General features: G+C 44.3%; 1 protein-coding gene across 1 annotated transcript in view; it reads left to right on the forward strand.

Moving 5' to 3' along the window:
- The first annotated feature begins 426 nt into the window (after positions 1-426).
- The window catches only part of MYO1H (myosin IH), a 46,889-nt gene continuing 26,332 nt past the window's right edge, over positions 427-20,983 (forward strand). The window contains exons 1-13 of the mRNA XM_039241492.1: positions 427-552; positions 2,826-2,941; positions 4,622-4,820; positions 5,703-5,783; positions 8,052-8,231; positions 10,945-11,043; positions 12,406-12,519; positions 12,859-12,930; positions 13,778-13,897; positions 15,011-15,078; positions 15,868-15,973; positions 16,272-16,352; positions 18,166-18,257. Of these exons, the coding sequence (XP_039097423.1) occupies positions 427-552; positions 2,826-2,941; positions 4,622-4,820; positions 5,703-5,783; positions 8,052-8,231; positions 10,945-11,043; positions 12,406-12,519; positions 12,859-12,930; positions 13,778-13,897; positions 15,011-15,078; positions 15,868-15,973; positions 16,272-16,352; positions 18,166-18,257 (1,454 nt within the window). The remainder of the gene's footprint in view (positions 553-2,825; positions 2,942-4,621; positions 4,821-5,702; positions 5,784-8,051; positions 8,232-10,944; positions 11,044-12,405; positions 12,520-12,858; positions 12,931-13,777; positions 13,898-15,010; positions 15,079-15,867; positions 15,974-16,271; positions 16,353-18,165; positions 18,258-20,983) is intronic.

The raw sequence follows: 20,983 nt of genomic DNA on the forward strand, positions 1-20,983 counted from the left end.
CTGTCTAGGTTCATATCCTGCTTCTGCCCTTTGACAGAATTCAGACATGTTTTATAATGTCTCTGTCCTTAGTTCCTCGTCTGGTAAATGGGCACGATAATAGCATTTACTTCCTAGCATCAGAACGAGGGCTAAAGAAAATACAAGTCAAGTATTTAGCATAGTACCTGGCACGGTCACTGCTCAGTTGCCCTCAGTTGCTGCTGTTACTATTTCTGCTTTTATTACCATCTCCTTGTATCCCTAACCAGATTGTAGACTCTTAATGAAGAGAACATCATCTGACCTCAGCACTCCACTGTCCCCAGGGTACCTCGCTGTTTCCATATTAGATGAGCAACAGGAACTACAGAGTAAGCGAGCTGCTGAGTAATGTTCTGTTTGCTGCAGAAAGAAGAAGTGAGGAGGAGGCACATTCGTCTGCACATGGAAAGCGCGCTGACCGCCCGGGACAAGGTCGGGGTGCAGGATTTTGTGCTCTTGGATGCCTACACCAGCGAATCTGCGTTTCTGGACAACCTTCGAAAGCGTTTCAGCGAGAACCTCATCTATGTAACGTAACCGTTCCTCGGCTGTTTTCCTGGCGGGTGGCTCCCCTCCTGCCTGCCTTCACAGCCTTGAGGATGGTGAACACTATCTCTCTGTTAGGTCAGCCTTTAAAGGGAGGTGTGAAGGAACCACTGCCCGATGTACCCCAATTCTGGCTTCCAGGGACAGAGAGCCAGCTTAAATGGGCACAAGCCCCAAGACAGAATCTATTGACCCATGTCCCTTAAGGGTCCAGAAATAGATCTAGGGTCTAGCGTGATGATTCTCGCAGAGCCTTGAGGGCTCTTTCCCACCTCTCTGCTCGATTTTGCAAAGGTCTCTTTCTGGGGCGGACTTGCAAGGTGGCAAGGTGGCGAGGTCCGTGTTGGTAGACAAGAGAGTAATTCATCCCGGAGACACAGACATTGGTTAGCTCTGATTGGCCCATCTTGGGTCATGTGCTTACCTCTGAACCAATCCCCATAGCTAAAATGAGGAATATTCTGATTGGCCAGGCTATTTACCCAGGCCCCGCCCCGGAGGCAAGGATTTAGGCCAGTGCGCACCTTCCCATTTGATAAGACTGCGGTCCTCAAAGGAACCTGCTGGAAGAAGGGGATCCAGATGCCAGACAGGCAAACATAATGGATGTCCACCACATCCCATGAATCTTCAAGGGGCAGGGTTGCAACACACGGCCAGACTGTTCTTAGGGTGGTCCACTTGCTCCTAGTGGTGGTTAGTATTTATTAAGTTCCCCGTTTATCAGCCCACCTGGATTTGATGGGTCACATTTCAGGTAGATTCTTTTCGGGTAAACTCCACAGTGTCTCTGTGTGCTATTAAATTAACTTTCTTGAGATTTTATTCGCTACTGCTAAGAGTAGATTAGACAATGAAAAGCCATCTAACAATATTTATCTTATAGCTATTTTGTTTTTAACGGTACCATGACTTAATCTGCTTGTTGAAACCAAGGCTACTAGGAGAAATAAACATATAAGAAGTAAATATACTTCTTAGAGTATCTATTTTTAATTGTGGAAATAGATTTTATGCATAAGCAAAGGAGAAAGAGTGTGGTATGGAGCAGTGTACGTGCGATGATAGGACCATCATGAATAAACCATTTCTGGTTTGAACAGATAGATGTCAGCAACTATATTCTTCTACCCTGGGAGATTTCTAGGAATGGAAGCCATTGCAGAATTTTAGACAAAATACGGTGTTATCATCTGTTCTAGTTCTCTGTTTGACTTTGTTCTAGAGATTAGAAACATTCATTAGAATGATTTTTGCCTAATTTAGCAGTGACTTGAGAACCTCCGATATTGAGGCTCTGAAATGAAAACCAGTAACAAACTCAGAATTCGAAAATTCCAGATGTATTTTCAAAGGAGTCCAAACATTTCTTTTTTCTTCTATTTAAGAGGGTTAGAGCTTTGGTTATTCATAAGCCTATTCCAAGAAGCTTTTACATTAGCGGTTCTGTTACAATCATAAGTATTTGAGAAACTCGACCACTCATAGATTCCAACATTGCAATCCAGGGAAATACATGCCAATCCAGGGAAATCCAGGTGGGACTGTTTGCCCAGCTGGAGACAGCTGGGATGCCCACCTGCCCTGCTTTCACCCAGTGGCCGGAGAGACCTCCATGAAACATCAATGTAAATCAGATTGTGGTGCTTCCTTCTTAAAGCTATCCATTTTACATTTACAGTTTAAGGCAAATATTACTTACCAGCAGGGAGAGTGGTGTCCCCACCATGCACTGCATTTGGAATAAACCCTGGGTTCTTCATGTCCTGGGGAATCTGAACTTCCTTCATCTAGGACTTTATGTCTTACCATCTTCCCTTCCCCCTCCCTCGCTGGCCTCCAGGGCAGCCACCCTGCCCACACTTGGCCTCTCCGCCTGACCTGCCCTTTCCTGCCTACTTTTTTTCATCATTCAAGTCTCAGCTCAGAGCCTCCTCCTTAAAGAAGACTTCCCTAAGCCCACAGGCTAAGGTGGCCTTCTTTGGTCACTCTCTCTCTCTCTCATTACCCTTTGTACCCCTTTCTTAGCATTCTGATTGAAGCAGTCTGGAACCCTTGGGCTGGTTGTCTGCCCCTCTCCCCAGACGTGTGCACACACATGTAAGCTCCATGACAGCAGATACACCGCCCATCTTATTTACTGTTTTATATCCCCAGCACAAAATGAGCACATGGAGATCACAGCATGGGATGCTCTTTCACTGTAGCCATTTGCACCTGCAGTTCCTCACTAGTGCTTTTGTCCATTCTTCTAGACCTATATTGGGACCCTCCTTGTATCTGTGAATCCATACCAGGAGCTGGGAATCTACACTGTGAGCCAGATGGGACTTTATCAAGGGGTCAATTTCTTTGAACTGCCACCACATCTGTAAGTAGCACGTAGAGGGGTCATCAGTAGTGTTTCTCTCTCCCTCTTCTTTCCTCTTCCTTCTCTCCCTCTTTCCCACCCACCCATCCACCCACCCATCCATCCACCCACCCATCCATCCATCCACCCATCCACCCACCCATCCATCCATCCATCCATCCAGTCACCCCATCCATCCATCCAAATCCTTGATGCATCCTTATTAGGTTCTGTACCTCACTTAAACTTCTGCCTTCTTGGTAAATTCTTTCAACACGATAGAAATAATCAGATCATTGTCAAGGCTCAGTTTAAATATCAGGAGAGGTGGAATCTTTTATAACTGTTAACAGCTCCAAGAGTGTGGCTCCAGAGGGGTCTTTTCTGGGAAGAGGTTTGCTATAGCGCCATCTGCTGTTGTCTGAGTATCATGGCGGCAAAGGAGCATCCGTAGGACCAGCAATTTCCTGTGTGACCCATATGTCACTAGGGCTCTGCTGAATTTCTCAGTTCTCCCTGGTTGACTTCTGGGCTAATATTTAGGCTCTCCCTCCATTTTTATTGGTGACTTATCTATTCACCTCCTTTAAGTCATTTCTAAACCCTTCTGCACCATTACCACTACCACTAGTGGTATCCAAAATAGCCAGCTTTCAAACTCAGCCACATAGGAAGATTATACTCTTGGGAGACTTTCATGCTTTGGTTTCTGATCTTGAAGGTAAAGCCCTTATAATAGTTTTACCTCGTGTCCTATAGATATCACAGAGCTTTTAAGATTTTTTTGCTTTCTCATCTTGGTACTTTTACTAGGCTACGTTTTGAAGGAAAGAGGAAACTTGAGATCTTATTATAGCTATTAAGTGCTTAAAATATTTAGACAAGATTTTATTTCTACCTACAGTTAATAGAACGTCTCTTGGGGATATAATTTAGTGTCTGGTTTATTCTCATAAGAAATGTTGATGGGGGTGCCTTGGTGGCTTAGTCGGTTGAGTATCTGACTCATGATTTTGGCTCAGTCCATGATCTCACAGTTCATGGTACGAGCCCCATGTTGGGCTCTACAGTGACAGCCTGGAGCCTGCTTGGGATTCTCTCCCTCTTTCTCTGCCCTCTCCCAGCTCGCAAACACATGTGCTCTCCCTTTCTCAAAATAATAAACTAAAAAAAAAAAAAAGAAAGAAAGAAAGAAAGAAAGAGAAAGAAAAAAGAAATGTTGATGGATTTTTCAAAATAAATTCGTTACATTAAAAAAAATGTCCATTATTGGCATGTCTGGCTGACTCAGTCAGTTGCGGACCCAACTCTTGATTTTGGCTCAGGTCATGATCTCGTGGTTTGTGGGATCGAACCCTGAGTCAGGCCCTGAGCTGACAGCACAGAGCCTGCTTGGGATTCAATCTCCCCCTCTCTCTCTGCCCCTCCTCTGCACGTGCATGCTCTCTATCAGTCTCTCTCAAAATAAATAAACTTTTAAAAATGTCCATTGTTGCTCAACTTGTCCACCTTAACTCTGTTATCTGAGTTTTGATTTCTGGTACGTTTTATCTGTGATCAGTCAATGGATCTTGGTGAGAGTTTGACACCTGAGCTCAGTGTCCTTGTACCACAGCCTGGATATGGTTTCCTGGAGGCGGGGTACTTGGTCCTTCCGCTCCGGTGGGCATTGTGTACAGCCCCTTCCCACTCCTCCTCCAGCTACGCCATAGCTGACAACGCTTATCGCATGATGTGCTCCCAGCTAACTAACCACTTCATCCTCATTTCTGGAGAGAGCGGGGCAGGGAAGACGGAGGCCTCCAAGAAGATTCTCCAGTATTTTGCCGTGACCTGCCCAATGACCGAGTCACTACAAATAGCCCGTGACAGACTGCTGCTCTCCAATCCAGTGCTGGAGGTAAGTGATCCATGAGGACCTGTGGAGGGGAATTCTAGGGAGGTCATTAAGTAAGAAGAAACTTCTGCCTGCGAGGGCGGTCAAAATGGGCAGGTCGCCATCTGGGCGTTAAGCAGAAAGGACTCAAGGGAGATACTGTGGTTAAGGGGATAACCTTGAAGTCCAGCAGGCGTGGACACTAATCCCAGGGCAGCCACGTGCCAGCAGGCTTTAGCAAATCACTCCAGATCCAGATCCTGTTTCCCTATCTGTGGAATGGGTCTACTCATAGTTCCTACCTCTTAGGAGTTTCTGAGGATAAAACAAGATGAATGCATAAAAAGCACACAGCAGAATTAGTAAGCACTGAAGTCATGCTCTATTTTTAATTACCTTTCTAATTTAATTGAAATTATTTTGATCATTACCCCTGCTATTGCAATTCACTGATTTGTGGGATGATTTTGAACAAGTAATTTTATTCTGTGTTTTTGTTGCCCTTCATGTAAAAGGTGTTTGTGGTTGAAGGAATTTTCCCTGTAGCCCTATGGGCTGAACAGTTTGCCTCTTTGATAGAAAAAGGGGTCTGGTAATGGGTGCCATCAACTCTAGAACAGCAAGGGGCTAGGGGCCTCTATAGCTCTCCCTAGTCAGTCCTAGATTGGATGCTAGAGAGATCTATTTTTCCTTTTTTCTTGCTCCATCCTTGGTATTTGGTATCAAATCCTCTGAATTTCATCATTCCTTCTTAAGAAGATAAAGTATGGCTTTCATCTCTGGCTTCCCCTCCCTCCTCCATTTTCATAATCATTGCATTTGGGGTTAGGAATTTGATGAGCATAAATGACCGGGTACAACAGTTTGATTCAGTCTGTCCTTGTCTCCCTCGCTTTGTATTGCAAGGCTTTTGGAAATGCCAAAACACTCCGGAATGACAACTCCAGCAGATTCGGAAAATACATGGACATCCAGTTTGACTATAAGGTACACTGAAGTTCCTATTACTGGGTCATGGGGACCCCTCAGCCTGCCAGTGACAGAAACCTGACCCAAGTTCCCTTAAGGGAGAAAAGGCTTTATTGGCTCAAATAATTAAAAAACCCAGAATTAGTGGCATTTTGGGAAATGCAAACAAAGACCACAATGAGATACCATTGTATACTTTCTGAGTGAGCAAAAATTAAGAAGTCTGATCACACCAGCTGTTGGTGAAGATGTGGATAATTAGGAACTCTTCCACATTGCCGGTGGAGCTCACACTGGTGCAACCCACTTGGAAAACGATATTATTATCTTGTGAAGTTGAAATCACAGCATCTAAGGTGGAGCCATTCTGCTCTTGGAGACTTGCAAGGCTGCCCACAAGAGCCCTGCTCATGATGGTAAAAGGTCTGGAAACAGTCAACATCTGGAGAGGACTGAGTGTCCATCGACAGGAAAATGGTTAAATGGTGGGATGTTCACCCAATGAAAAGTCACATAACAGCAAGAGCATGTGAATGAAGCTAACACATAACATGGTCAAGTCTTAGGAAGGAATGTCCTGTGGGTCAGTATGATGACATTTCTTATAAAGCTTGAGAACAATCACATGGAAATGATTGTTTGGGTATACATAATCATATGGCATGGGTCGGCAAACTTTTTTGTTGTTGTTGTTAGGGACAGATAGCCAATATTTTATACTTTGTGGACCGTATGGTTTCCATCACAACTGTTCAGCTCTGACCCTGGAGGCGACCGGAGACAATATATAAGAGTATTGTCTGTTTACAGAATTTAAATGGGGCCAATGCAAGTGGGAAGGATTGATAGAGTTCTCAAGGACATAGAATTTCAGATGACAAAGTATCACTTAAACTAGAGAACAGTTGTTGGCTGAGTGTTGAGTGTAGTGATAACAGACTGGCTCAGGGTTTTCCAGAGACTGGTGCATGGACTTCTGGCGAAGTGTGCACAGACTCTGAAGAAAAGTTGAATAGTTATGTCTGTTTTTAAACTTCTTATTGAAATTCAACACATCTACTGAAAAGGAAGCATGACATGAGTCCAGTTTAATGAATTTTTACATGTGTATCTTCCTGTGATAACCGGCACTCAGATCAAAATATAACAATTTCTAGCACCTAGAAGATTCTCCTGCCCTTCTCTGACAGTACGTTGCCCTCCCAAAGGTTACCAACTGCTCATACCTCTATAATCAGATTAATTTTGCTGGTTCTTGGGCCTCATGTATGGAATTATATGTCCTATTTTTTTGTCTGGCTCTCTTTAATCAACACTCTGTCAGATTCATTAATGTCACTCCATGTTGGTCATTTTTTGCTTATGTGACCTCATCACGATTTTTCTGTTCTCCTGTTGATGGACATTTGGGTTTCCAGTTTGGGGCTGTTGCAAACAGTGCTCTGAACATCCTTGTAACGTGTCTTCGAGTAGATATTAACATCCACTTATGTTGGGCACACACCGGAAGTGGCATTGTTGGGTTCTTATCAAGAATGTTATGATAACTAATGATGGTTCCAGTTACCAGCAGGGTTCTCTGAACCCTTGAGAGCATCAGGTATTGTCAGTCCTTTTAGGTTTGAGGCATTCTGATGGACTAGAGTGGTTTCCCACTGTGATTGATGTTTGTATTTCCCTGAGGATTAGTGAAGTCTTGATAACTGGCCAACTAAAAAGTTTGTGGTAAAGCCTTTTACCCACTTTTAATTAGGCTGTTTTTCTCATATTGATTTGCAGGAGTTCTATATATGTTCTGGAATGCAAATCCCTTACTGGCTCTATTCTTAAACATAAAACCATGTGATACTGCCACAAAGATATAGAAACAGGCCAGTGGACCGGAATGGAGTCTACAAAGGCCTCCAAGTATGATAGAATTGCCTGACTTATGACCAAAGCACCACTGTGATCCAATAGGGAAAGGATTGCCTTTCTAGCAAATGGTGCTGATCAATCTAAAATCCATGTGACTAAAAAGCCCTTTGACCCCCTACCTCCCTCCGTACCCAAAAATTCAATAGTGATCGACCACAGTCCTAAATGTAAATGGCAAAATGATTACCCTTCTAGGCAGAAGCATAGAAAATCCTTCTCATGACCTCAGGGCAGGCAAAAATATTTTTAAACAGAAGACCCTAAGCGTAGAAGAAGAATCATTTGGAGTTCAGATTTTTCTGTTCCTCAGAAGACACCAGTAAGAGAGGGGCTCTGTTCTCATTGTGTGTTTTTTGTTCTGTTCTGAAGGGCATCCCCGTAGGCGGGCATATCATCAGTTACCTGATAGAAAAGTCTCGAGTTGTCTATCAAAACCAGGGCGAGAGGAACTTCCACATCTTCTACCAGCTGCTGGAGGGAGGCGAAGAGAAACTCCTTGCTTACCTTGGACTTGAACGGGACCCCCAGCTGTATAAATACCTCTCACAGGTCGGAAGGACCAGCCCTTGGCTTGGTGGCCCTTTGGGGGCAGGGATGAAGGGTGTTAGTAGGGGCTTCTATGGGATGGCCAAGAACTTCCTCATTACCGTTCTGGAGATATCCTATGGACTGGCTTCTTGACACCTATAACCCCTTTCTTTATGCCTGGCAGGCAGATCATCTCAGTAAAGTAACCAATCTCTGGGTGAGTGGTTCTCAGCCCTGGCTGAAATTAGAATCACCTGAGGAGGTTTTTCAACACACACAGACACACACATACACACACAGACACACACACACACACACACACACACTTGCACGCACATGCCATCTAAAGATTCAGATCTAGTTGGTCTGAGGTGGACATCAAGGCTGTGTTAAACACTTGCACACTCGCTGTGACTCTGGATAATTAAATGAATCCCTGGTGATTCTAATGCACAGCAGAAGTGAGAACTGCGGATCTGGGTGTGATATTAACTCACCGTCCATCTGTGTCCACAATCCGTGCTGCTCCCTTCTGTTTTCCAAAACTAGTTTGGAGAAGACTCTTCACCTTGCCTCCCATTCTGACAGTTGTTAACTGCAAAATTAATGGACCTCCTTACAGAAAGAGTTCAGGCCATTCCCATAAGCAACCGGTGTTGTAAAATGGACTTGGAGAATTTGACTCCCCACCATTAGTTTTTCTGCAGCCAGCACTGAGGTTCTAGAGGGTCCAGACTGTCTAGCACCTATCAATATATGAGGTCACTAGCACCTTTTTTCGCCCCAAGATTTTCAGATTTTTCACTTCTCTGCTGGGTCTGGCTTTGAATGGAGGTCACTTGGCAGAGTGCAATTGGGCTATCATTTGAGAAAGAGAATGAGGTCTTAGGAAGTGAATCTTGTAAGAGAAGGACCATCATTTCACAGTCACGGTGAAAGAGTAGACATGACCGAAATTTATCTTGAAATTGAAGCTAAATAATGAAGGTAAAAGAATCTCAATTGCCTTTTACAAACTTTGTGCTAACTGTGAGAATGAAGAGTAATTTAAATATGACATATCTTTTTCCTTTTAGAGAACCGAATTTTTCCGACAGAGCTGTATGGTAGCCTCACATTTGGCTCCTCGTGGCATGATCAGAGAGGGTCGATTTATAAAAATATTAAAGAGCTTCAGTCCTTTTCCCAAGGGCTTCTCCTAACCCTTTGATAATTCAAATCATTCCCTTTTGGAATGTATCTTGTCTTTATCTTTGCAGATTTTTTTTTCTGGCCGGATCTTCATGCCACAGTGGTTCAAACCATTCGCCAATACTATTTTGTTCAATTTCGTGTTCTCCCATAACTGTGGCAAACTCTGTGGCTTTACTTTGCAGTTTATCTGCACTGTGTCCCAGCCTCTGGGTGCTCTGGAAGGACTGACTTAAGCTGGCCCCACCCTTGGTGGGGGTGGGAGCAGATGTAATTGGTTGAAACGGGAGGGATATTTGGGAGGTTGCACATTGAACACTGGCCAGTTTGCCAGTGGATCTTTCCCTGGTATAGCCCCTCTGGTTTCCCCAGGCAACAAGGAAATCTTTTAACGTGACGGATCTTCAGATAGCCAGGAATCTAGGAACACCCTGTACTACAAAAGCAAAATCATAAAAACAAAAAGCAAAAACAAAAAAAAACCCTTCATCTAGACTATCTTCCCTTTCAATTGTGACCCTTGGTGGTATGTATCTTATTTAAAAGACAACTTCTAGGGACGCCTGGGGGACTCAGACGGTTAAGCATCGTGATCTCACAGTTTGTGAGTTCAGGCCCCCTGTCGGGCTCTGTGCTGACAGCTCAGAGCCTGGAACCTGGTTTGGATTCAGTGTCCCCGACTCGCTCTGCCCCTCGCCCACTCATGCTCTGTCTCTGTCTTTCTGGCTCTCTCTCAAGAATAAATAAAACATTTAAAAACATTTTTTTTAATTTTTTTTAATGTTTTATTTATTTCTAGGAGAGAGAGAGAGACAGCGTGAGCAGGGGAGGGTCAGAGAGAGAGGGAGTCACAGACTGAAACAGGCTCCAGGCTCTGAGCCGGCAGTCAGCACAGAGCCCGACGCGGGGCTTGAACCCACGAACCGCGAGATCATGACCCAAGCGAAAGTCGGACGCTTAACCGACTAAGCCACCCAGGCGCCCCTTAAAAACATTTTTTGAAGACAACTTCTAGAGTTAGTGGGAAGTCTCATCACATCTCTGCTGGTGCTTGTACCCACATAACCTTCATTTCTCTAAATGCCAAACTTTTCTTGTGTGACTGTCTCCTACGCAGGCCCTCACTGCAGTTTCTTCTGGAGGCTATAAGTGCGTTGAGACGGTTTTCTGAATTTCAGGGCTGTCCTCTCCCCACATATTTTAGCAGATGGTTACTGAGACAAACGTCTTCAGTTTATTTGGCAAATATGACAAGGAAAACAATTTTTAAAAAAAACGCATTCGAAGAGACATACCACTAATGCGTTCCTTTGAAAGTCTTCGCAGAGCAGAGCTCGAATTCCAAATAAATTTGAAGAAAGCAACAGTTGACCAATCATCCTCTGCTAGACGATAAGCTAAAACCTGCCTCTTTACAATTCAGAATATTCTAGAACTCACTGTTGCGTGTTTGTAGAGAAAACCATTTCGATTCGAGAATGGTTGGGTGTGCCTAACAATCCCTGTAAAAATGACACGAAGCAACTCAATTCTGTGTTAACAGGGCCATTGTGCCAAAGAGTCGTCTATTAATGACAAGAACGACTGGAAAACTGTTTCCAGTGCCTTTTCTGTCATCGATTTTACCGAAGATGACCTCAAGGTAGGAGCCCTGTGGTCACAACTGCCGGTGTGGTCTGGGATTGACAAAACAAACCTGGTGTCTTGGGGACCACCTGGTAGGGTTGCCAGACCCCGAAAATAAAAATACAGGACACCTGTCATTTTGGAGTTTCAGATAAGCGTGTCCTGATGAGACAAACTTCTACCAAAACACTAGTCCTTGCTTGTCTGAAATTCAGATATTACTTGGGCATATTCTGCATTTCATCCAGCTAAGATTTCCCAACTCTGTGAGCAAGGAGGACATCTTGTTTCTTCTTCCTCTCAAGTCCAATCTCAAATATATTTTTAATATTTTTATTTATTTTTGAGAGAGAGCAGGGGAGGGACAGAAAGAGAGGGACAGAGGATCTGAAGCAGATTCTGTGCTGACAGCAGAAAGACCCATGCAGGGCTCGAACTCTGAACTGTGAGACCATGACCTGAGCTGAAGTCAGACGCTTAACCGACTGAGCTGAAGTCAGACGCTTAACCGACTGAGCCATCCAGGTGCCCCACATCCAATCTCAAATATTTACATGCTCTGGAACTACAGGATTACTGTTTATTTACACTTCTGTTTTGAACAAACTGGAGAAAACTGTAGAATTTATGAACATGGTGTTTTTACATCTTCTTTTTTTTTCCCTTTTTGATGGTTAAAACTATTGCTTTTTCAAGGACTAGAATCATAATTTAAAATATTACATATTATAAATAAATAAATAAATAAATAAATAAATAAAATATTACATATTTAGGGGTGACTGGGTGGCTCAGTCAGTTGAGCATTTAACTTCGGCTCGGGTCGTGATCTCATGGCTCGTGGGTTCGAGCCCCATGTGGGGTTCGCCGCTGTCAGCACGGAGCCTGCTCTGCATTCTCTGTCCCCCTCTCTCTCTCTGACCCTCCCCCACTTGCACTCTCTCAAAAATAAATAATACATAAAAAGTAAAATAAAATATTATATATTTATATTAAATTAAATATAATTTTCATATGCGAATGCCATGATCCTATAGGCCATGATCCTATATATCTATATAGAATCATATATATATATATATATATATATATAGGATCATGGCATTCGCATATGAAATGCTTTATTGGTGGGAAGGGGGTGCGGAGGATCTAAAAAGAGAAGTGTCCTGCGCTGGAGACTGAAGGAGGCTCTTTCATCCCTCTGCCCTTAACATGTGAGGGGGGTGAAAAGCTGATTCCTGGGGAAGGGGAAGCTCGGAGCTTCGGGGCTGGAGTTGGGAAGAGGGAGGTTTTCCTTGGGCATCTCCCGTGACGACATTCATCGGTTTGGCGGCTGCCCTTCTCTCCCTGTCCTCCTCACCCTTTCCCACGTTTCTAGAATCTCTTTGAAATTCTTGCCAGCGTCCTACACCTGGGGAACATCTGTTTCGAAGAGAACCACCAAGGCTGCGCCACCATACCGGACACCCACGAGATCAAATGGATCGCCAAGGTGCTGCTCCACTCTTGAAGGGCGCAGGGAAGGCCCAGCCCCTCTCGGAGGCGGAGGGGCGGGAGGGGTGAGCTCAAGGCAGCTGGATGTCCAGGTCCCAAGCGGCTGACACCATGTCTTTCTGGCTGATACTGGCTGGGAGATTTAAAGCGCATGGGGGCAGGTGAAGGAGTGGGTAAAAGTAAGATGGGTAAAATCGGATTTGGCCCCTTTTCGCATTTAGGCAGGGTGGTCAGTCAGGGTGTATAATCCTGGGCCTGGAAATTGCGCCAACTCTTTGCAAGTCGGCAAAAATCAAAACCGATTCGCTGAATGGCATTTTGGTTTCCATTTGTTCAGCTCTTGGGGGTCCACCCACCCACCCTCCTGGAGGCTCTCACCCACAGAAAGATCGAAGCCAAAACTGAAGAGGTAAAAATGACACGAGGTGGAGATGGGCCTGCCCTCCCTGCTGTTTCCTGCCTCGTAGAAGAGCAGGGCGGTGACCCTAGAGGAGGCCGGACTCCTGCCTTCCAGCTCCTGCCTCACCCTCCCCACCCCCACCACTGCACCGTCACTAGCTTCCCACGCCTCCCATCTCGCCATGCCTTTCCCCCTTGAGGTCTTCGCACATGCTGTTCCCTCTACTGGAATACTGTTCCCTGTGCTTCTCTAATTAATGCTTTCTCAGCCTTCAGTTCCTGGGGTCACATCCTCAAAGAGTCTCCCTGACCATCCCACCCCGATGCTAACGCACCACAGCTATCCCCTCATACCGCTCTCAGCCCGCAGCACGACTGTATGATGTGTGAGTGTCCCGGCCCCCAACCTTGAACCCACAAAGGCTGGAACTGTGTGCCTTGGTCACGGCTGTGTCTCAGCAGCTCCAGGTGGTGCCTGGCATGTAGCGGGCACTCAAGAAAGAGCTACTGCCTGAACGTGTGCAGGTGGGGGTGGAGTCAACCCCCAGCACATAGCCCTTACTGGCCATCCTTACAGGCTAATTTGAAAGCTCAGGAGGAAATGGGCTTTTTTAATTTTTATTTATTTATTTATTTATTTTTTTGAGAGACGGCATGCGGCAGAGAGAGGAGAGAGAGAATCCCAAGCAGCTTCTGTGTTCAGTACAGAGCTCGACAAGGGGCTCAATCTCATAAGCATGAGACTATGACCTGAACCAAAATCAAGAGTTGGACCCTTAACCGACTGAGCCACCCAGGCGCCCCGTGGCTTTTTGTTTGTTTTTTAACTTCTCTAATGATGCCCCTGTTGTTCTCAGGTAATATGCCCACTGACACTGGAGCTCTCTGTCTACGCCAGAGATGCGATGGCGAAGGCCGTGTACGGACGAACGTTTACTTGGCTGGTCAACAAAATCAACTCCTCCTTAGTGAACAAGGTGAGGCCACCTGTTTTTGGATGACTCACTCTCACTAACGTGGTGACGTTTTATAACCAACCTCGTCATTTGAAAGAACTTGTGAGAATTGGCTGTTGGCCCCTGATGCCCAGGGACAATATCCTCCCACACAGTAGGCTCACAGTAGGCTCACAAAAAACGCATGCTGAGTGATTTTTGCAGTGTGTCCCAAAGTGTGGGAGACGCAGTAATTGAAGTATGCTGGGTGGCTTTCAGTGTCCGTGGAATTAGGTTTAACAGTAAGCATGTTTCAATATGTATAAGAAAAAAAAAATACAACAAATCCTTCAGATTCACCCTGGGCGTTTCCTCCAAACTAGAAAGTAAGGAAATGACCCCAATGTACAAGATATGTAGACATAAAACTCAAGGAGGTAGTATGTGAAGGACAAATTTGGAAGGCATCAGCCCAGGACACTGAACGGAATGCTAAAGTGTGGCCCTTTCAAAAAAAATACAGATTTTCTCTTGAAATAGTCATCTTTGTCTGACTGCACTGGTCCTCTATTTTTTTTTTTAATTTTTGTAAATGTTTATTTTTGAGAGAGAGAGACAGAGACAGAGCATGAGTGCAGGAGGGGCAGAGAGAGAGGGAGACACAGAATCCTAAGCAGGCTCCAAGCTGTGAGCCCAGAGCTGTGAGCCCAGAGCCTGACACGGGGCTCGAACTCATGAACTGTTAGATCATGATCTGAGCTGAAGTCAGATCCTTAACTGACTAAGCCACCCAGGCACCTGTGTCCTCTATTTAAAATAATATTTGTATCCCCACTCCTCTCTCCTGGATAAACATCTCCTTTGATGTGGACTTGGGAGGCTGAGAAGGCTTGAAGGAGGGCAGTGAATCAGAAGGGGAAAGTCACACTTCTCAGGTGATAGCTGTGGAACCTTCCATGGGATCCCGATGGGCTGCAGGCCAGAGGAGCGGGCTGGGAAATTTGTTTCCACCCTATGATTTCTCTATGAGCCAATGTGGGAGACAGAGAAGGTGTGAGCTTTATAAGCAAGTCCCAGCTTTGGGGGCAGCTCCCAGGTTTGAAGAGTCATTAAGTAAAAGACCTACCAATGAGCAGTGTGCATTACTTTGCCTAGGATCTCACCAAGAAGACTGTGATTGGATTGCTGGATATCTACGGGTTTGAGGTCTTCGACAAGAATGGGTGAGTTCGTCATTACTTCCTGGTCCTCTGTTCTTCTTTAAGAACATTGGGTGCATCTGGCTTGAGGCATCTCTGATGTTGTTGGAATTGGTTTTCCCATCTTTAGAAATTCTCTGAATTTCCGTAGTCACTAACTCATAGACTATTCCAGAATTGGAATAACCGTTAAACAATGTAAACATCTTCTAGCTTGGCTCTTGGGATCTAGTTAGTAAATTGTGTGATTAATAAGGACTTTCCTTTTTCTGTATTAAAAAGCATCTTTAAAAAATAACTAAATGCGGGGCACCTGGGTGGCTTAGTCAGTTAAGCGTCCGACTTTCGCTTAGGTCATGATCTCGCGGTTCATGGGTTCGAGCCCTGCGTCGGGCTCTGTGCTGACTGCCAGCTCAGAGCCTGGAGCCTGTTTCAGTCTGTGACTCCCTCTCTCTCTGACCCTACCCTGCTCACGCTGTCTCTCTCTCCTAGAAATAAATAAAACATTAAAAAATTAAAAAAAAATAACTAAATGCAGGGATGCCTGCGTGGCTCAGCCAGTTAAGCGTCAACTATTGATTTCGGTCCAGATCATGATCTCACAGTTTCGTGAGTAAGCCCTGCATTGGGCTCCATGCTGACAGCACAGAGCCTGCTTGGGATTCTATCTCCTGCTCTCTCTGCCCCTCCCCTACTCACGCTGTCTCTGTCTCTCTTTCAAAAATGAACATTAAAAAAATTTTTTGAGTAAATACAATTTTTTAATTGGTCTACTCGTGTAGCTTTAGTTATTTAAATTTTTGGCTTCTCTAGTTTTGAACAGTTCTGCATCAATTACTGCAATGAGAAACTCCAGCAGCTGTTAATTGAGAGAACTCTTAAGGCGGAACAGGCGGAATATGAAATGGAAGGTATAGAGGTAAACGTCTTAATGTTCCCTCCTCATTTGATTTCTTAATCTAGCAAAAGAGATCTGCTTGAGAAATAATGTTTCCCTGGAGAATTTTGTCCTCCTTAGTACTAAGAATTATTTTTCACTCCCGCCCAGCTTTTTTCCTGGGAAATTACTTGGACATTCAGAAAGTTTCTTTTTGTTTTTTAATGTTAGAGATTAAAAAATCAGATTTTGGAAAAATAATGTTGGAAAAATCAATTTAGAAGAGATCTATTTTCACCTAAATCCCCCGTGGAGAATTGTTTTCTCTCTGTCATTTTAGTGGGAGCCAATTCAGTATTTCAACAACAAGATCATCTGCGATTTGGTGGAAGAGACACACAAGGGGATAATTTCCATCCTGGTGAGAAAATTAATGTTTACTTGGAGTCCATTCCTACGGTGTCGCCACCATGCAGAATTTTTCCCCCAGGCTTAAAATGGGTTGCTTAGCACGAGCGAAAGCCAGAAACTACAAAGGGAGGTTTTACAAAGAATGTGCATTGATCCAGAGTTGAGACTCCTTGGGGTGCACCTGTGACTTTATCTTGACCTGTTAGAACTTCTGAGAACATCTATGCCCAATTGTTCCAGTTCAAACATCACTATTTTTTTTTTTAATGTTTATTTATTTTTGAGAGAGACAGAGAGGGAGCAGGGAAGGGGCAGAGAGAGAGAGGAGACGCAGAATCCACAGCAGCTCTGGGCTCAGAGCTGTCAGCACAGAGCCTAACGCAGAGCTCGAACCCACGAACCGCGAGACCATGACCTGAGCCGAAGTCGGACACCTAACTGACTGAGCTCCCCCGGCGCCCCCAAACATCACTTTGTAAAAATCTAAAGTGAATGAGAAAGTGTCTCTTTGCCTTTGGGATCTTTTCCCTTATAATGAAAATGACTGGTCTCTCTCCTGCCTGCCTGCTGCCCTCCCCCACCGAACTGTTGTGTGAACAAGGTTCTAAAGTACAGCAGGGAACGGAGGGTAACTGGTTGCCAGGAACATGAGCACGACCCAGATTCAGACACCAGCCCCATTGCTTGCTAGCTATGTAAACTTGGGTGCGTGTCATACCCTCTCTGAGCTCCAATCTCCTGGTCTTTAGATGGACACAGTGATTGTAGCATTTATCTCGAGGAACTGTAAGGACAGGTTGAGATTGTACATGCACAAGGCTTAGAATTATGCTGGTATGTGGGTCAGCATTCAGACTCTATCCATTCAACAAATATTTACCAAATGCTTACTTGGTGCCAACGATTGTGCCCTGTGCTTTGGGGCACAGTAGTGGGCAAAACAGGTCAAAACCACTACATTTGTGAGGCTTTAAATTCTAGCACCACAAACAGGTTCATGGGCAGAATAAATAGGTTGTACGATGAAGAAAAAAGCTCAAAAGATGCGATGTGCTGGGGAGGACGATTCGATTGTAGCCAAGGTGGTCTGGGAAGGGTCGTGTGGACATCTGGGGAAGCAAGTTCCAGGAAGCACAGACTAGTGTGAGCTCTTCTCTGTGCACTCGATACTCACGTGGATGGCTAGACTAGTGTTTTTAAATATTTTTTTGTAATAAATACTTGTTTCTATCTGGTTTTCCATAAATGGAATCTGAAAGGATAGACATGCTCCTTCAGAAGAGTTGTCTCACCAGCCTTAACCCCGGTTTTTTCTTGTCGTTTTCATAAAAGCTGAAGGGTTGATTTTAAAGATGGTCTCTTAAATGTTACCGATGTGAAGGACCCGAAATAAGAAGTAGAAAGACACAGCTGGAGAAATGTGAGAAGTTAGCTGCCCGGGGCTTTATAGCTTTCTTTCCACGAAGATTCTGCTCCTAGTCAGAGGGGATATGGTCTTGGTCAAGAGTGTCCGGTTAAGAGAAAACAAGGTGGCGTGTTCAAGTAAGCTGGCCACGGGAGCCGAAGAGCGTCCTTGGGAAGCCTTTGGAAACATGGCAGTCGGAAGGGTGGGAGAGGAGACTTTTCATGGAATTTCCAATCCCTCTGAGAAGCTAAGCACACGTGAGGGATCACTGCCCTCCCACCCCAAAGGTTCACCTGAACTTGTGTTGAGGCGACGGCATTTTAGTCCAGTACATTCTGCCACAGCTGGCAAAGGCATGTAAACTTGGAATTGGTGGTGTAAGATGCTGTGGATCAAGGCTTCTCTTTTTCTCTGGAAGGATGAAGAATGTATCCGTCCCGGTCCTGCTACAGACTTGAGTTTCCTGGAGAAATTGGAAGAGAAAGTAGGCAAGCATGCACACTTCCAAACGTATGTATCTCGCTTGACAAGCCGTTGGTTGGGGAAGCTCATCATTTATCCACTTTCTTGGGTGTGTGGGCAGTGGACCCCAAGAGTAAAGGTACCTTCTATCCAGAAACGTGATGCACCATAATGATACATCAACTCCTCGATGTGTGTACCTTTTGTTAGTAGAAATTAAACTCAAATTCCAGGAAGAATGTTCTAAGATTTTGTATTTTTTTTAATGTTTGTTTATTTTTGAGAGCAAGAGAGACTTGAGCGCAAGCAGGGCAGGGGCAGAGAGAGACACAGGGAGACACAGAATCTGAAACTGGCTCTAGGCTCTGAGCTGTCAGCACAGAGCCCAACAAGGGGCCTGAACTCACAAAACATGAGATCATAACCTGAGCTGAAGTCAGACACTTAACTGACTGAGCCACCCAGGCGCCCCTAAGATTTTGTATCTTTATGATCATTACATTGTGGATAGGGTCACATGCATGAAATAGTCTTCTTTTTGAAATAGTCTTCTTTTTATTTTTAAAAAATGTTTATTTTGAGGGAGAGCATGCAAGCAGGGGAGGGACAGGGATAGAGGGAGAGAGCCACCCAGGCTCAGTGCAGTCAGCACTACATGGGGCTCTACCTCCCAAACAATGAGAATCATGTCAGGAACTGAAATCAGGAATCAGACACTTAATGGACTAGGCCACCCAGGAAACCCAGAAATTATCTTTTTTTTTTTTTTAAGTTAGATATCAGATATAAAATACACACAGTGCTATGTGTGGATCTGAAGTGTACAACCCGGCGAATCTTCACGTTCGTGTGTGCTCCAACACTACCACGCAATGCAGAGAAGGAGTGTTTATATCATCCCAGAAAATCGACTAGAAATTTAACTTAGTCTTTGAGGCAAAGAGGAAAGAATCTAATCTCTCATGCTCTGGAATCCTAAAACCCTGGTTTTGAATCACAGCTTGGCCACTTATAAGACATGTGGCCAATCAGTATACCTGGTGTGTGGCATTGTAAGTGACTCCATAAGTCAATTTGTGGCTGTGGCAAAGGCCAGGTAAATGGTAGTAGCTTTATCAGAGCTTTTGCAGAATATTGCAAGAATAAGGAAATGAGTCAAAAATGGAAAACTGAGGGACACCTAGGTGGCTCAGAGTCAGTTAAACATCCTGCTTCAGCTCAGGCCACTCTCTCACGGTCCATGAGTTCAAACCCCACATCGGACTCTGCGCTGACAGTGCAGAGCCTGCTTAGGATTCTCCCTCTTTCTCTCTGTCTCTCTCTCTCTGACCCTCCCCTACTTGCATCCTCTCTCTCAAAATAAATAAACTTAAGTTTTTTTTAAATCTGCAAAAAAAAAAATGGAAAATTGCATTGCGTTACATTCACAAATGGAATAATTCATAGTGACGAGAATAAACAATCTGTAACTACGTGCAGTGATGCAGATAAGTCACAGAACATGCCAGCAAGAGGAATCAGACACAGGGACACCCAGGTGGCTCAGTTAAGCATCCAGCTTGAGCTCAGGTCTTGATCTCACGGTGCGTGAGTTCGACCCTCGCATTGGGCCCTCGCTGTCAGCACAGAGCCTGCTCCATATCCTCTCTCCCTCTGACTGCTTGTCCCCCATTCATGCTCTCTCTCAGAATTAAACATTTTTTAATTAAAGAGAGGAATCAGACACAAAAAGGTATCCACTATACAATTGCATTTCTATAAAGTATAAAAGAAGTGGAAAGGGCTCAAGGTGGGGGTGGGGTGGTTCTCAGGGAACCGTAATGTTCTGTTTCTGATCTGGGTGCCCGTTACCTGATGTTCATGGTGCCAAAATTCTCTGAACTGTATGCTTAGCATATCTGCGTCATCAGTATATATGCATATACATTTCAAGAAAGGTTATAAAAAATTAGGAATCCCCAGAATCTGTAAAATGATGTTTTATGACTCTTTTAGTCACTTAACATCACAAAAATGTAGTAAAATTGTTTCTTATTCATCACCTGGAAAAAGTAGGAGTTCTTTCATTGTACAAATCAGTGTGGCTCACATGTGGTTTTTAGTTCCTCAGTTCTCAGGGGAAGGGTCACATTTTATTGTTAAGTTTTTATTTCAATTCCAGTTAGTTAACATACAGTGTTATGTGAGTTTCAGGTGTACAGTATAGTGATTCAACACTTCCATACAATGTCCGGTGCTCATCACAAGTACAGTCCTCAGTCCCCATCACCCATTTCCCCCATGTCCCCACCCCAGTCCTTTCTGGTAGCCATCAGTTTGTTCTTTATAGTTTAGAGTTTGTTTCTTGGTTTGTCTCTTTTTCCCCCCTTTATTCATTTGTTTCTTAAATTCCATACATGAATGAAACCGCATGGTACTTGTCTTTCTCTGACTGACTGCTTAGCATTATATGATCTAGATCCATCCATGTCATTGCAAATGGCAAGATGTCATCCTTTTTCGTGGCTGGGTAATATTCCATTGTGTATATATACCACATTCTCTTAATCTATTCATCATTCAATGGACACTTGAGCTGCTTCCATAATTTGGCTATTATAAATAATGCTGTAATAGACATAGGGGTGGATATATCCTTTCACTATCTTTTAAAAAATTTTTTTAATGTTTTTATTTATTTCTGAGAGAGACAGTGTGAACAGGGGAGGGTCAGAGAGAGAGGGAGACACAGAATCCAAAACAGTCTTCAGGCTCTGAGCTGGCTGTCAGCACAG

The sequence above is a fragment of the Hyaena hyaena genome, unplaced genomic scaffold (assembly GCF_003009895.1).
Source record: "Hyaena hyaena isolate Hyena2069 unplaced genomic scaffold, ASM300989v1 scaffold_0, whole genome shotgun sequence".
In the NCBI taxonomy this organism is placed as follows: Eukaryota; Metazoa; Chordata; class Mammalia; order Carnivora; family Hyaenidae; genus Hyaena; species Hyaena hyaena.